Source organism: Canis lupus, chromosome 1 (genome assembly GCF_003254725.2).
Source record: "Canis lupus dingo isolate Sandy chromosome 1, ASM325472v2, whole genome shotgun sequence".
In the NCBI taxonomy this organism is placed as follows: Eukaryota; Metazoa; Chordata; class Mammalia; order Carnivora; family Canidae; genus Canis; species Canis lupus.
The window spans coordinates 112676591-112691449 of NC_064243.1; the positions used below are offsets into that span (position 1 = coordinate 112676591).

At 54.5% G+C, this 14859-nt stretch overlaps 3 protein-coding genes across 8 annotated transcripts in view; 2 read left to right on the forward strand and 1 right to left on the reverse strand.

Annotated features, from left to right (window-relative positions):
* Positions 1-14859, reverse strand: part of ERICH4 (glutamate rich 4) — a 15747-nt gene continuing 888 nt past the window's right edge. Inside the window, exons 1-6 of one of the 6 annotated variants that reach the window (XR_007402638.1) lie at positions 12830-12955; positions 11893-12721; positions 7808-9555; positions 7616-7724; positions 4759-4890; positions 573-711 (exon numbers count right to left, since the gene is read on the reverse strand). Coding sequence is in view for 1 of the 6 variants with exons in the window: in XM_025424891.3 (XP_025280676.3) it covers positions 472-711; positions 1883-2056 (414 nt within the window). In the remaining 5 variants the exon portion in view is untranslated. Of the gene's footprint in view, positions 712-1882; positions 2215-4758; positions 4891-7615; positions 7725-7807; positions 9556-11892; positions 12960-14859 lie in introns of those variants that run through there. The other 5 variants (XR_007402640.1, XR_007402635.1, XR_007402637.1 and 2 more) reach the window with 5 other exon arrangements.
* Positions 5377-11900, forward strand: DMAC2 (distal membrane arm assembly component 2). The gene is made up of 6 exons (XM_025424887.3): positions 5377-5427; positions 6789-6985; positions 8056-8136; positions 9421-9557; positions 9653-9815; positions 10256-11900. Exons 1-6 carry the CDS (start codon positions 5410-5412, stop codon positions 10431-10433), a joined length of 774 nt encoding a protein of 257 aa, XP_025280672.1. The 5' UTR covers positions 5377-5409; the 3' UTR covers positions 10434-11900.
* Positions 14375-14859, forward strand: part of B3GNT8 (UDP-GlcNAc:betaGal beta-1,3-N-acetylglucosaminyltransferase 8) — a 7368-nt gene continuing 6883 nt past the window's right edge. The window contains exon 1 of the mRNA XM_025424886.3: positions 14375-14785. The gene's annotated coding sequence lies outside the window, so the exon portion shown is untranslated. The remainder of the gene's footprint in view (positions 14786-14859) is intronic.

Sequence of the window (14859 nt, forward strand, 5' to 3'; positions counted from 1 at the left end):
TTCGTTTTAGTAATATTTTTATTTATCTCATTATGTGGAAAATATCATTTCAACAAATTCTTTGGATTATTGAAATGTTTTATATTCTTTTCATCATACTAAGCCCTTGCACGCCTCAGTTCAGACTAGCCTCATTTCAAGGGCCCAGTGGCCACCGTATTGGATCACCGGCAAGCATCTCCCATCCTATTTGCAAAGACCCACGTGTCCCCGGCAACACGCCGGCAGTTCACCTGCAAATACACCTGTGGGAGGTTTCTCTGCAAACCTCCCACATCAGCTGCAAACACCCACAGCTCACAGGCCAGCTCCTCAGTCTAGATGCAGAAATCTCCAGAGAAGGCATTTGCTCAAGAACGGGCGCGTTGATTCCCAATCCAGGTAGGGAGGTTGATTTGACCTGCAAATGCCCCCTCCTTTGCATATATTTGCATCTCATTCTTGAGGCTCTCTGAAGCACGGGGCAGGGCCTCAGATCGTCATCTCGAAGTCTGGGAGCTGGTTGCGCAGAGCTGAGCAGGAGGCCTCCAGGTGTCCCTCCTTCTGCTTCCCTTCAGGCTCTTCCTCCTCCTCCTCCTCCTCCTCCTCCTCGATGAGGCTCTCCTCGTCCTCTTCCAGGAAGGTGAACAGTTCCTCCCGCAGCGCCCCCATCTCCAGCCCCAGACTGCAAAGCTGACCCAGCAGCTGGATGTCCACCTGGCGAAGGTGTCCCTGCCAATGGGAAGGGGGAGTCATGGGCATCCAACCCCAGAGGGCGGGTGGGGGGTGGGGGCGGGGTCAGCGTGCCATCCCCCCAACCCCCAAACCTGCTCAGAGTCCTGGCAAAGATTCTTTGCTTGACAGAACTTTAGCCCAACTCCTAAACCTTCTCCTGGGCCCATCTGTGCACTTCCTTGTAAAATCCGGTTTTAATCTCCCATCCTCCACATCTGATCACTCCCAGTACCTGATCTGTTTCCTCATCCCCCATCCCCCACCCAGGTCTCATCTCCAATCTCCCTGACCTGCCTCCAGCAAGTTACGCCAGAGGATGCCCGCTTCCCCCTGAGGCTTTGGCTTGAGATTTCCCACCTGACCCCCACCTTCTCCTTCCCTAGAAATTCCCACTTGCCCCTGCTGTGCTCAGAGCCAAATCCTTCTCTCTGTGCCCCACCCCTGCCCCCTCCACCGTCTTTAATAGGGGCCACAGGCCAGCTTCTCTTTAACTCAGGGCCTGTTGGGGCACCTGGGTGACTCAGGGGTTAAGCATCTGCCTGTGACTCAGGTCATGACCCCGGGGTCCTGGGATGAGTCCCACATTGGGCTCCCTTCAGGGACCTGCTTCTCCCTCTGCCTGTGTCTCTGCCTCTCTCTGTGTCTCTCATGAATAAATAGATAAAATTTAAATAAATAAGTAGATAGATGATAGATAGATAGATAGACAGACAGACGGATAAATAGATACCAGGGCCTGCAGCACATGGCGAGGTCTCACTGTGCCCTAGACCCTGCCGGCCAGCCGGCTTCTCCCAGGTGCTCTGGGCCTCGGCCTCTGTCTCTCCATTTCATCCTGTGTCTCTGTGCCTCCCCTATTGTCTCTCTCTCTCTGCTCTCTGCCCACCGTTGTTTGTCTGTCTCTGTCTCAGATTCAATGAGTCTCAGTGTCTGCCTTCTATGTCTCTCCCTTTCTGGGTCTCGCTGTCCCTGTCTCTCTCTACTCTTGTCTCTCTCTCTTTGGATCTCTGTCTCTGTTTCTCTCTGCTTGTTTCTCTATTCTTGTCTCTCAATCTCTGTCCTTCCATCTCTGGCCCCCTACAACTTCATTGTTGCCCTTCAATCACCAAGTCTCGCTCCCTGCCCCCATCTGTGTCCCATCTCTTGCATCTCCAAACCCCTCACTCACCAGCTCCTCCCAGAGCCACAGCAGACCCTCCCTGGCGCCTGCAGTGTCTGCCCCTGGAGATATGAGGGTCTGGCCAGCTCTCCCCACTGCAGGGGGCTCCCTCAGGGCCTGGGGAGGCGGGCCCAGCCCAGGGGGCACCAGTCCTGCCTGATTCAGTTGCCTCCACAGCTCCATAGTCTCTGTGTAGTGGCAGCCAGGAGCACCAAGTGGCAAGGTCCAGACTGACCCGGTCTCCTAAGGAGCCAGCAAGGGAACGGGGGAACAAAGGGCATGAAGGGGTGCCCGGGTCAGCATTTCAAAGTCCAAGTTCTGGTGTGCACTCATGGCCTCGTGAGGATTTTCTTCCTTCTAAAGTCTAACCTCAACTCTGCCCATAAGTGTCCAGCCACAGCAACTCCCACCCCTCCTGACCCCAACTCAAACCTAACCCCTCGTGGGTGCTGGGTGTCTGTGGAAGCCTGGCCTCCTTTATCCCCCTCTTCTGGGCCTCCTCCCACCGCCCCTCCTCACTCTTTGGCTTGCCCCAGTTTAGACCTTGTCTTCTCCACTTGGGTCACCCTAGAGCATCACGATTAGTGGGCCCGAGGAACCCCAATCCCTCAGCTGTGGCACCTCAGTGTCCAGGCTGATGAAGTTTTGAAATATAAGTGAGGTTTGGTGGGGTGAGGTCCGGAGCCAATGACCAAGAAAGAATTCTTGAGACGTCTTTGGTGCAAAATGGTAGTTTTATTAAAGCCCAGGGACAGGACCCGTGGGCAGGAAGAGCTGCTGCCCCGGGCCTGGGAGGGGTGGCTGATTATATATCTGGGAGTCGGGAGGGGTTTGAGGATAGCACACTCTCTAAGGAATTTCGGTTAGCAAGGTTTCCAAGACCTTGAGGGGGTAGCTGTTGTTGGGAAAAGGGCACTTATTACCGTCTAATAAAGCCTGAGTCATGAGACCCTTCAGATGTATGTCGGTGGGCCACATGCTTGGGGGGATGATTGCCAGCATGTATCTTGGGACGTAGAGATAAAGGAAATTTCTATAGGAATTTGTATATGTGAAAGTAGACTCACAGGATCCTAGGGGTCGGGCTTAGGTTGCCTTTTGCCCTTAGAGTATGAACATCGAGGCAGTTGAGTTGTTCAGGACTGTCCCTCTGCCTGTTTCAAGGAGTTGTCAGTGTGCCACCCCGGGCTTGTGCTTTGTCTTCAGCTAGCCCTGTGCTCCCCCATCAAGGCTACCAGTGCACAGCTGAGCAGCCAGTTCTGCTGACCCTGGACCTGCCCACAGATACCATCACTGTCAGCGCCGGCCCTGTCATGGGCTTCCAGAAGCTGCCGCCACCACAGTCCTTGGCTCGTTGTCCCTTCCTTGTATCACTCTTGCACCTACCGTCACATCTCCTACTGACTGACCCCGCACCTTGATCTAACTGGGACTCTTGTCATTGCTTTGGGCCCATCCTGATCACCCAGGATAATCTCCCCATCTCCTGATTCTTAACTTGATTGCATCTTCCTTTTACCATATAAAGTAACAGATTCACAAGTTCCAGGGATTAGGGCATAAAATTTTTTTTGGGGGGTGCGGGGGGACAATATTCAGTCCACCACACCTGCCTTTCAGATCTGTCACTTTCCCAGTCTCTCCATCTCTCCATCTCCCTAAGTGGCATCTCTACCCTTTTAGTTCTGGAGCTATTGGCTCAACCTTCAAAGCAGACTCCTAATCTGAGCATATCTCACCACTTCCTAGTGCCGAATCCCTGCTCCTGTCTCCAATCATCTCTTGCCTGGACTTCTACAGTTGCCTCTTTGCCAGCCCCCACTCCCACTCTTCACACCTAAGGTCTGTTTTCACCTAACAGGATGATCTTTAAAAAACATAAATCACCCCAATGTTTATAGCAGCAATGTCCACAATAGCCAAACTGTGGAGGGAGCTTCGGTGTCCATCGAAAGATGAATGGATAAAGAAGCTGTGGTCTATGTATACAATGGAATATTACTCAGCCATTAGAAACGACAAATACCCACCATTTGCTTCGATGTGGATGGAACTGGAGAGTATTATGCTGAGTGAAATAAGTCAATCGGAGAAGGACAAACATTATATAGTCTCATTCATTTGGGGAATATAAAAAATAGTGAAAGGGAATAAAGGGGAAAGGAGAGAAAATGAGTGGGAAATAGAGAGGGAGACAGAACATGAGAGACTCCTAACTCTGGGAAACGAACAAGGGGTGATGGAAAGGGAGGTGGGCGGGGGGCTGGGGCACTGAGGGGGGCACTTGATGGAATGAGCACTGGGTGTTATGCTATATGTTGGCAAATTGAACTCCAATAAAAAGAAATTTTTTTAAAAAGAAAAAAAAATAAATCGGGGCGTCTGGGTGGCTCAGATGGTTAATCATATGACTCTTGATTTTGGCTCAGGTCATAGTTTCAGGGTTGTGGAATCAAGCCCCATGTTGAGCCCTGTGCTCAGCTCAGAACCTGTTTATCCCTCTCCCTCTGCTCCTCACCTCACTCAACTCCCTAAAAATTTTTAAATCTTTAAAAAAATTTTTGTAAAGCAAAAAACGTAAGTCAGATCATGATATGTCCCTGAGAATACAAACACAGTCAGCTTCCTGCCCACCTCTCTGACCTGGTCTTCTACTTCTGTCAGCTGGTTCCCCACCCCTGGGCCTTTGCACTGGCTGTTACCTGTCTGCCAGGAACAGCTTTCCCCCAGATCGTTGAACAGCTGTTTCCTTCTCATCCTTCACCTCCACTTAAATATCACCTCTTCAGAGAGACCTCTGCCAATGCCCTTACCGGCTAATCACTGCCTATTATACTGCTTGTTCTTATTTGCTTATCAAACGTTATCTGAATTATCTTGCTTACTCATTTGTTTCTTGTCTATCCTCTCCCAGCCTGGAATGTTAGCTCCGGAAGATAAGGGCTTGGTCTGTCTTGTTCACCACAGTAACCTCAGCAAAACAGTGTAAAGCCACGTGGTAGGTGCTCAGTAAATCTCTGCAACGAATGAATGAATGAATGAAAATTCCATCCACAAGACTTCACATTAAATCTTCACGCTGAAAGAGAGCGCTGAACTCCAAAATGAAATCGCAAACACATCACAATACTTTGAGATCTCACCTCTCTTACCCTAAAGTCTAGTCTCACCAGCCAACAGACCTTTTTCTTCCCTGATCCCTGGCATCAAGAATGACTCGGTCAGTCTCCTAGTCATTACAGAGTAGCCTTATAAAAGCTGGAGCAAGGGGGGCTGTGAGTACAGTCGGAGGGAGGGTATCTAACAGGAAGGACTGACCCTCTCTCCCAGGGAAAGGCTGCAGAGTCTCACTTAATGCCCTTGGAAACGGTGCTCAGAGCAATCCCTAAGCCAGTTAAGTAAAAAGTGCCCGGGTGCCTTTAAGAGGAGAGTTGGGAAACACGAGGGGGCGTGGCCATAGGAAAAGAAGTCTCTGGCTGAACCCAGTGGGTGGACTGAGAAAACCTGATCCCTTCCGGTTACGTAATCGCAGCAAGATGGCGGCGCCCAGGGCGGTAAGTGACCGGAGCTCCTAGAGCCCCGAGATTGAGTTCCGCTGTGCTGCCTTCGCCGTCAGGGCTTCTGTCAACACCCAGGGAGCGGGCAAGAGAGTAGGAGGCCTCTCCTACTAAGGGTCGCCCTAGAAGCACAGACACGCGGCCTTCGGGAGCCGGGAACGACCGACCTGAGCGAGCCGCTGACAGCCGGGGCGCTTTAGGGAGGAAGCGGGGCGGGGACTTGGCGGAGACAAGCCAGTGGGGGAGCAGGGAGCACGTTCCGAAGGTGGCGCACCCAGCCAATCAGAGGGCGCTGGGAGTCGGCCGGGCGCGAGTGGGACCCGCTGACGAAGAGGTTGCGGTGGGTTCGGTGGAGAAGCTGGGGCTCGAGGGCCTAGGGTAGGCGGCCGAAGGGTACGGGTGAGGGGAGCTCATGGGAGAGGTAGGGATTTCTATGGAAAACCAAAGGGATGATGATGGAGGTGAGGGACAGGTGCCAAAAGGTGAATTTGGGAATTCCGAAGGAAAGACCTGGGGGAAATTAAGGGGAGAATTTGTGATATTCGTGGAGAGAATTTAGGAAGAAAGACTTGAGTAAAATCAAGGAATGGATTTAGGGAAAAGTAAAGTGAGAGGTTGGAGACGTAGGAATTTAAGGGAAGATAAGGATTTGGGCAAATTACCGAGAAAATGTGGGTGAAGCAAAAAAGAAATTGGAGCACGCTAAGACTGGAGGGAGATTGAAGGAAGAGTTTGGGGGCTTTAAGAGGTAAGTTAAAGGGGCAGCCCCGGTGGCTCAGCGGTTCAGCGCCGCCTTCAGCCAGGGCCTGATCCTGGAGACCGGGAATCGAGTCCCACGTCGGGCTCCTCCTGCATGGAGCCTGTGTCTGCCTGTGTGTGTGCGTGTGTGTATCTCATAAATAAATAATTAAAATCTTAAAAAAAAAAAAAAGAGGTAAGGGTGGTTTGGAGAGAAATTAAGATCATATTTTTGGGAAAGAAGTAGGTTATTCAGGAAGACTCCAGGGAAAATTGGATAAAATAAGGGGGTATTTTGTGGGAAATTAAGAGGTCAGATAATGAGGACCTGAAACAAAAATAAGAGTTTGGGGAAAAGATGAGGGGAAGACCCAGAATGTTTGGCCAAGTCAAAAAAGAATTTAGTGTTAAGGGGAGGGACTTGGGGGAAACATGGGGAAATTTGGAGGATCTCAAAAGCAGAATTTGGAAGTCCTGAAAGGAGAATTTGGTGAGCTAGGAAGAAGCAGTGGGAATGGGAGCGTGCAGCGGGGTGAGGTTCATGGACCAAGAACAGGGGGATCTGCTCTGACTCTCACAGGAGGCTCCAGCCTCAGCCTGTCCTTTCCCGTCCTCCCCAGCCTCTGCACCTTGTGGCGCCACGATGGAACGCGGGTACCAGGGGCATCCGAGGCCTGAGCAGGGCGGCGGCCCCGGAGGGCAATCAGAAAAAGGGGAGGTCGCTGCTGCAGTTCCTGGCTGACCGCTTCTACGACGTGCAGGCTCTCAGGGAGTACCTGCTCCGAAAGCAGGCGTGGAAGATGCACCAGAAAAATCGGTGAGAACCCTTGATGGACAAGACCCTGCTGCTGGGGCCTTACCAGGCAGAACTCAGATCCAGGCCCAAGGGCTGCAGCTCATATACGGGCCCTGCTGCCCACCCTCTCCTGGAGGTCTCACTGACACCTCAAACCTAACATGACTAATGGGAAACCCTTGATTTCCCCCTAAGAAAGTCAGCCCACCCCCAAGCCTTCCCCATCCCAGGAAGCAGCAGCACTATTCCCAAGGTATTCAGGCCAAATTCTAAGGCGTCTTCCCTGATTCTTCTTGCTTCTCTGTCTTCCACACCCGGAAGTATTCCACACTGATACAATACCAGACGGTCCCAGATGGCCTAGCTGTTAACCTCCTTGCTGTTGGTAGCCTGGTTTGAGCCCCTTTGTTTTATGGTTGGTTGAGGGCAGTAATCTCCTGAATGGGTCACCTTTTGCCCCCTCCGGTCTGGTATGGTCTATAAATCATCCGAAGGACTCAAGAAACTAACATAGAAAGCACCACTTTGCTTAAAACCCTCAACTGGTTTCCTGTTGCAACTAGAATCAAAATCAGACTCCAAGGCCTAAGATCTGGGCGTGGAGACCCCTAGCGGGGACTCCCCTTACCCCCACCAGCATGGGGACCTTACTGCTGTTTGTTCCGCCATTCTGATTTGAGCCTCGGAGCCTTTGCACTAGCTGTTGCCTTGACCTTTGAATTTCTTCCCACCACTCAAATCTCTGCTGGAGCGCCACCTCCTGCAAGAAGTTACCTCTTTAACACCCAAACTAAAGTAGCCTTCTCCATCCCCACCCCGGCCCAGTCAGTCCCTCTGTGTTACCTTCATCACGGAACTGATTCTGCGGTTTGCTCTTAACTTCTGGGTTGTTATCCGTTTCCTTCTGCCAGTTAGCCTCAGGATAGGGACCACTATCTTTTGGGTGCCCGGCACTTTTAATAGATGCTCAGTAAATGTTTGCGGCCTGGCTCAGTGCTGGTGTTGTGGACGCTGACCCTCGCAGCATCGGAGTGTGACGATGGGGTGCCGTGGTCCCCCGGCCTCACCCTCAGCCACTTTTCTCTCCACAGGCCCTTCACCTACATCAGAGAGCGCTACGGTCCTTACGCCGCGGGTGCCTATTTCATCCTGAAGCTGGGAGGCGCTGTCAAGTATGAGGGTAAAAGCGTCTGGGGCGGGGGTGGGGAGGCGGAGCCCCAAGCCTGAAGCTCTTCGGAGTTCCCCGGGAGGGAGCTCGGGTCTGCCCCCTGCTGGGCCTTCTCCCTCGGCTTCTGCGGTGGTATCAGACCTGCAGGGTTTGCTGCAAAGATTCAAAGGTATTTTGCAATAGAAGTGCTAGGAAATATCAGAAAGGGAGACAGAAAATGAAAGACTCCTAACTCTGGGAAACGAACTAGGGGTGGTGGAAGGGGTGGGGTGACTGGGTGACGGGCACTGAGGTGGGCACTTGACGGGATGAGCACTGGGTGTTATTCTATATGTTGGCAAATTGAACACCAATAAAAAATAAATTTATGATAAATAAATTCATTGGATGATTAAAGGAAAACTAAAGATGAGAAGGACTAAGTAGGAGTCAAAAAAAAAAAAAAAAAAAGCACTGGGAACAGGCCTGAGACAGCACACAAACTCAGTAAATGTCCGTGTTCCTTTTCTTTCCTTTCTCCTCCTTCCTCCCCACTTTGGCTTTTCTCCCCTTTTTCTGAAAAAGTAGCTCGTGCACCTGCCCCTCACTTGGCTCCAATTATAATATTCCTTTGGCAGATGCCTGGGTGGCTCAGCAGCTGGGCATCTGCCTTCGGCTCAGAGTGTGATCCCAGGATCTGGGGTCGAGTCCCACATCAGGCTCCCGTGTGGGGCCTGCCCCCCCATGTGTGTCTCATGAATAAATAAATCTTTAAAAAAAAAAGATAAAATATGGGGATCAGATGAGTGCCAACTCTTGACCTCAGCTCACATGTCAATCTCAGGGTGGTGAGTTCCAGCTCTGCATCGGGCTCCATGCTGAGTGTGGAGCCTACTTTAAAGAAATCTTTTTTTATTATTTTTTTATTATTTTTTTTTAGATTTTTATTTATTTATGATAGTCACGGAGAGAGAAAGAGAGAGAGGCAGAGACATAGGCAGAGGGAGAAGCAGGCTCCATGCACCGGGAGCCCGATGTGGGATTCGATCCCGGGTCTCCAGGATCGCGCCCTGGGCCAAAGGCAGGCGCCAAACCGCTGCGCCACCCAGGGATCCCTAAAGAAATCTTTTTTAAAAGGCCAACATTCTATCTCTGATGGGAATGTCAGGGGACCTGGGGAGCCCCAAAATACGAAGGCTGAATTGCAGGGTATGACCTGTCACCAGTCAGGGCTGGAGAGCATCCTCAGAAGGCTGGCGGGGGCCGGGGGCGGGGGTGCCCTGCTCTCACCCCCTCTGTCCTCTTCCAGGTTTCAGGGCAAGGAGTGGATCCGGTCAAATGCGCGTGGCCACTTCTCTCTTGACTTCTTGAAGCTCCAGACGGTGCCTGTAGAGGCGGTCGATGCCAGCGGCTGTGCCGTCAACTACCAAGGCCTGGACAGCCTCTGTGAGTGGGGCGGAAGTGGAGCGCTGTGCATTTGCCCTGGTGTGGTGGGTTCCAGAAAGGCCCTCAGTGCCAACACTTCCCTCCCCCCCCTACAGTGGCCCTAAAGGAGCTCCAGGTCTTGTGGCTGCAGCGCTGCCCCCACGTGGATGACTGGTGTCTCAGCCGCCTCCACCCACTGGCCAGCTCGTTGCAGGAGCTCTCGCTGGCCGGTTGTCCCAAAATCTCTGAACGGGGCCTCGCCTGCCTCCACCACCTCCAGTGAGACCTCAGCTCAGGCTGGGCCCCAAGCCCAGGGCAGTGGGGGGGGCACCTGACACAGATACTGGAAAGCGGGGAGTGGGCGGCAGTCGGGCAATCCCCATAGCCTGGCCTGGAACATGCCAGGAGGTCAGCACAGATCAATCGCAGTGAATCGGGTGGGGAGGGAGGAAGCACTCCTGGTTTTTCTTCCTTTTAAATGAAAACCCCATGACATTTATACTGTTGGGAATGGGAGGAGCCAGAGCTTCCAGTTGTAATTAACACAGTGGATGTCCTAGACCTAGCTGTTTCTGGACAATTAAGGACTTTAATTTTAAGGAGCTGGGGGCAGAAGTGGGGGCTGGTGTGCCCCCTCCACCTCCACCACCCCCACCCCCTGCACAGAGGCCCCTTCCCTTATGCGGGCTTCCCCCTTGCCCCTTCCTTCCTCCTCTCAGGAACCTACGTAAGCTGGACATCTCAGACCTCCCCGCCGTGTCCAACCCAGGCCTCACGCAGATCCTGGTGGAGGAGATGCTGCCCGACTGCAAGGTGGTGGGGGCCGACTGGGCCCGGGGCCTCAAGGTGGGGCAGGAGGAGCAGTATCAGGACATAACCAGCCCCATCCCTGCCTAGCCCTCAGCTCCTCCCCATCAGGCTGGATGGCAGCGGGCCCATGGAGGAGCTGACAGTTCTGTTACTGTGGCTTCCGGCCAGGTTCACTCCTCTGGGGGTTAGGCTGGTGCCAGCAGGTCAGAGGGGAGAGCGGGAGGCTGGGGTACTAACTCCCCACCTCGGGGGCTCTGGCTGGCTGCACCCTTGGCTGAAGGGTCACATCACCTGTCATCCTGTCAGGCAGCTCTTCCTACGTGCTTCTCTCCTGGGCTCCTGCAGCTGCCTCCTGCCTCCTCAGGCCTGGGGGAGGTAAGCAGCCCCAGGGAGCTGCACTCCCCCCTGCCCACTACCATGTCAAGAAACCCTCCTCTCTTGTCCAGAGACTCTTTTCAGAGTATCCTTATTTGAATGGGGCACCTGGGTGGCTCAGTCGGTTAAGCACCTGCCTCTTGCTCAGGTCAGGATCCCAGCCAGGATCCCGGGATTGAACCCTGCATCCGGCTCCCTGCTCAGCATGCAGCCTGCTTCTACTTTCCCTCTGCTGCTCCCCCTGCTTCTGTGTGCACACTCTCTCTCAAATAAAATCTTTTTTTAAAAAGTATCCTGGGATGCCTGGGTGACTCAGTAGTTAAGCATCTGCCTTTGGCTCATGTCTTGATCCCAGGGTCCTGAGATCGAGTCCCACATCAGGCTCCCTGCTCAGTGAGGAGCCTGCTTCCTCTGCCTATGTCTGTCTCTGGGTCTTTCATGAATAAATAAAGTCTTTTTTAAAATAAAAAAATAAAGTATCCTTAGTGAACGTGCTCTTTCTTGTCCAGACCCTGGCTGAGGTAGAGGCATTACTGGCACATTACTGGGGAGGTTCTTCCCTGTGTGACCTCACCCCGCTCACCACACGCTGCAGCATCCCTGGCCTGTGCTAAGTGCCCAGGGCGCCCCCCCCCCACCGCCCACACTGTTCCCGCTTATCCATTTTTTTTGTTTTTACTTACAAATTTATTTTTTTTCCATTGGTGTTGAATTTGCCAGCATATAGAATAACACCCAGTGCTCATCCTGTCAAGTGCCCACCTCGGTGCCCGTCACCCAGCACCCCCACCCCCCCGCCCTGGTTATCCATTTATTGACTCCACTCCAAATTCAGCTTTCTTGTTTGCTCCCTGAAAACAGACTTGGCTGTTGAAATAATTTTCCTTTGCTAAGTGGCATGATAAGGTTTGTCAGTAGAGGGCACCAGAGGGATTACAGGAGGAAGGCCTTTGCTTTGGTGTGTTTGCTCTGTGCCTGTCTCCTGGCCTCCCCTCCAGCAGTTTCAGAAAGCAGCGCCAACCCCCACCCTGCCCCACGGAGGCACCTCCCTGGGAAAGACTCTCCACTGCGTCCCAGAACAGTATTTTCAGCAAATGCCAAGGCACCTTAGCCGTGAACCCCTTATTTCAATTCGCTGTTAAAGTCAACAATTCTTTATATTAAACTTTACCTGTTCCAGCTGTGTAGTTTTTCTTTCCTGATTGGATCCACACTGACACAGCATTGGCATCTGGTACATTCCAGGAGACAGGCTCACAAGGAGGGGATTTTGGGTTGGTGTGGCTCCTGCCTTTGGGGCACAGCAGGAAGTGGGGTGTAGAAATCTGGGGTGCACGTATGGTGGCACCACAGTCCAGCGCTGGAGGGGAGGAGGGGACACGGATGACACACAAGGTGCCAACTGAAGCACGTGAGCCCTGCGGCCGCGGCACCTGACTACTGTGGCAGTAATGACAACTCTAAAGATAGGCAGGTGCTGGACACATTTTGCGAAGTGCCCTTGAGCACTCACAGACAATGACAGTCTCAGGTCTGTTTGCTCTGCTCAGAGCAGGGGAGAACTTCTATGCCTGGTCCCCAAATTCCTTGTAGCGTGGGGCTGACACTGCTGAAAACACTCATTTCAGTTTGCAGGTCACCAAGTGACAACAGTAATCCGCAGTCTCGACAAGTTTCTCATGTGCGAGTGAGGGCACCGACTGGAACACAGAGGGACCCTGAAATCTGGAATGGGGTCATCTGGCTGGGCGCCATGGAAATGGATGATCTCAAACCCCCCAGGCATTCGAGCATCCATGCCCTCCTCAGTGTCTGAGGAGACCAACAGCCTGCCTGTGCTCCCCTCCTCCGGGCCAATGGCTTGGAACCAGGTGTTTGCTCTTGCTCAGACTCATCACAAGCGACCGGGCTCTCACCAGACCCACAGCCATGCAGGGCCACATTTCAGCAGGCTCTGGGACACAGCCTCCCACCAGGACCCAGAGGGGGCGGCCTCCATACTAGAAGAATTGCAAGATTCGGAAACCTACTGTCAGAAACCTGGGGGTGGGGACACAAGTCTAAGGGTGTTAGACCAGTGAGAGCCAAGTTCATGTCTGGGCACTTACTAGAGGTACGGAGTTCACTAGCTCGTGTAGCTGAGCGACTCTAGAGACTTTCTCAGGCCGCTGGCTCAATCTTGGACTCAAGCGTGGTCTCCAGTTCCTGAGGTCAGGAGCTGAGCCACTACTGGCATAATCTGGGGGGGGGGGGGGGGGGGGCGGGGACCCAGAGCTCAGAGAGGCTGAGTTACTCAAGTTGGAGCTGCACTCCCACCCCAAACCGTGTTCCTCAAGAAGGCACCTCTTGAGTCACTCTTGATGATGGACTTTCCCTGTTCCAACTGCTGGTGGTTTTCTCCTCCTGACTGAACCCAGACTAATGCCCATAGCAACCCAAACCCTACCGAGACTCCCAACTACCCCCAGGAGGAGCAGTGTCGGCACCCCTGGGAGAAGTTAGAAGAGCCAGGGCAGCTCAAGGCAGGGGAGGGGGGTGGGTGGGCTTGCCACCTCTCCCAGGCCCAGGGTGGGGGAGGCTGGGGCCCTGGCTTGCTGCCTTTCCACTCTCACTCCCACTCTCACTTCTATTGCATTAACATCCGACACTTCCTCTGCACTCTCTTCCTCCAGCTGCTCCCATGGGCTCCATTACTCAAACTTGGGAGTTGGAAATCAGCTCTGGACAGATAATCAGCAGCTGCTGACAGACAAGGTGCCAAGGATGAGATGATCCAGACCGTCCTCCCAACCCAGGGTGGAACAAAGGGGGTCGGGTCAGGCCAGGCTCGGTGGGGCCCTAGGTCCCACCCTTAGGCCCAAGGTTCTAGGAGGTCCCAGGTAAAGGAGGCCCCGCCTGGCCGCCTCCCCAGACAGCTGCTGCAGCCCCAACAGCAGAGGCCCCCAGAGGGCCGGGATGCAAACACGGGCAAGCACCTTCTCCTGTCCCAGGGGGCCGGATGTGAGCTGTACCGGAGTCACGGTACAGCTGTGGGCGGGGCCAGAGCAAGGACAGGGATGGATCCCCGCCCCACTAGGCAAACACCAGGCACCAAAGGGGGCGGAGGAGGTGCCAGGGTCAGCTCAGCTGGAGTGCCCCAGTGCCCCCACCCCACCCTCCAGCTTGGGCACTCCAGGGGCCCCCTCCCCTTCCCCTCCCATCTGGGCCCCTCCAGCTCCTCCTCGGCTCTGGCCATCTGCTGGCGCCCTTCCCAACCCCACCCGGGTCTGTCGCCCACCGGCCTCTGACTTCTCTCTCCTCCCACACAGGGGCATCCAGCTCCGCCTCCCTCCCTACCCTTTCTCCCTACCCTCTTCTCTTCGCCTCCCCCTCCGTCCCTCCTCTCTCTCTGCCCCCACCTGCCTGGGAGGTTTCCCCCCATCCTGCCTTCCCCACTACCCAGACTATCTCTCCTCCCCACCAGCCCCTTCCCCACCCCCACCCGACTCCTGCGGCCACAACACACCCCATCTCTGGCACAGCCGACCCATCCCCTTAGCACATTAACTGCCGCCAGTGCCGCCGCCGCGGCGGGCAGGCGCCAGCCCCCCACCTCCCCGCCCAGCTCCGCCACTTTGGGACTCTGCCTGTCCCTGGGCCATCTCGCTACTGCCCAGCCCAGTTCGGGCCTGGCCCTCAGCCTCACCCTCCCTCAGACTCTCCCAAGCCCCTGGCTCTCCCCACCAGGCCTCGCCGTGTCCCCCATCTGTGCCTTGGCCACCCTGCACCTTCCCGCTGTCTCACCAGAAAACCAGCCCCAACACGCCAGAGCCCCAACCCTCAGGTTGGCCTCCTGCCCTCCCCCCTCCCTCTCCTCCCTTCCCTTCTCCTCTCCTCCCCTCCGTCGCCCCGCCCCGGCCCCTCCCGGCCCCTGGGGCCCTGGCGGCCTCCCTCCCCGCCCGTCCGGACTGGCTGGGCTGGGCTCCGACTACAGCACCGCTGCACAGCAGGGGCTGAAGGGAGGGAGCGAGGGAGGGCCTGACCAGAGGGCCCGGACGCGGCGCGGGCGGGAGCTGTACCCAGAGGTAAAGAGGAGGGAGCAGGTCCTCGGGCCCCCCTTTCCCTGGGGTGGGGATTGTTGGAACGAGGGAGGCTGGGT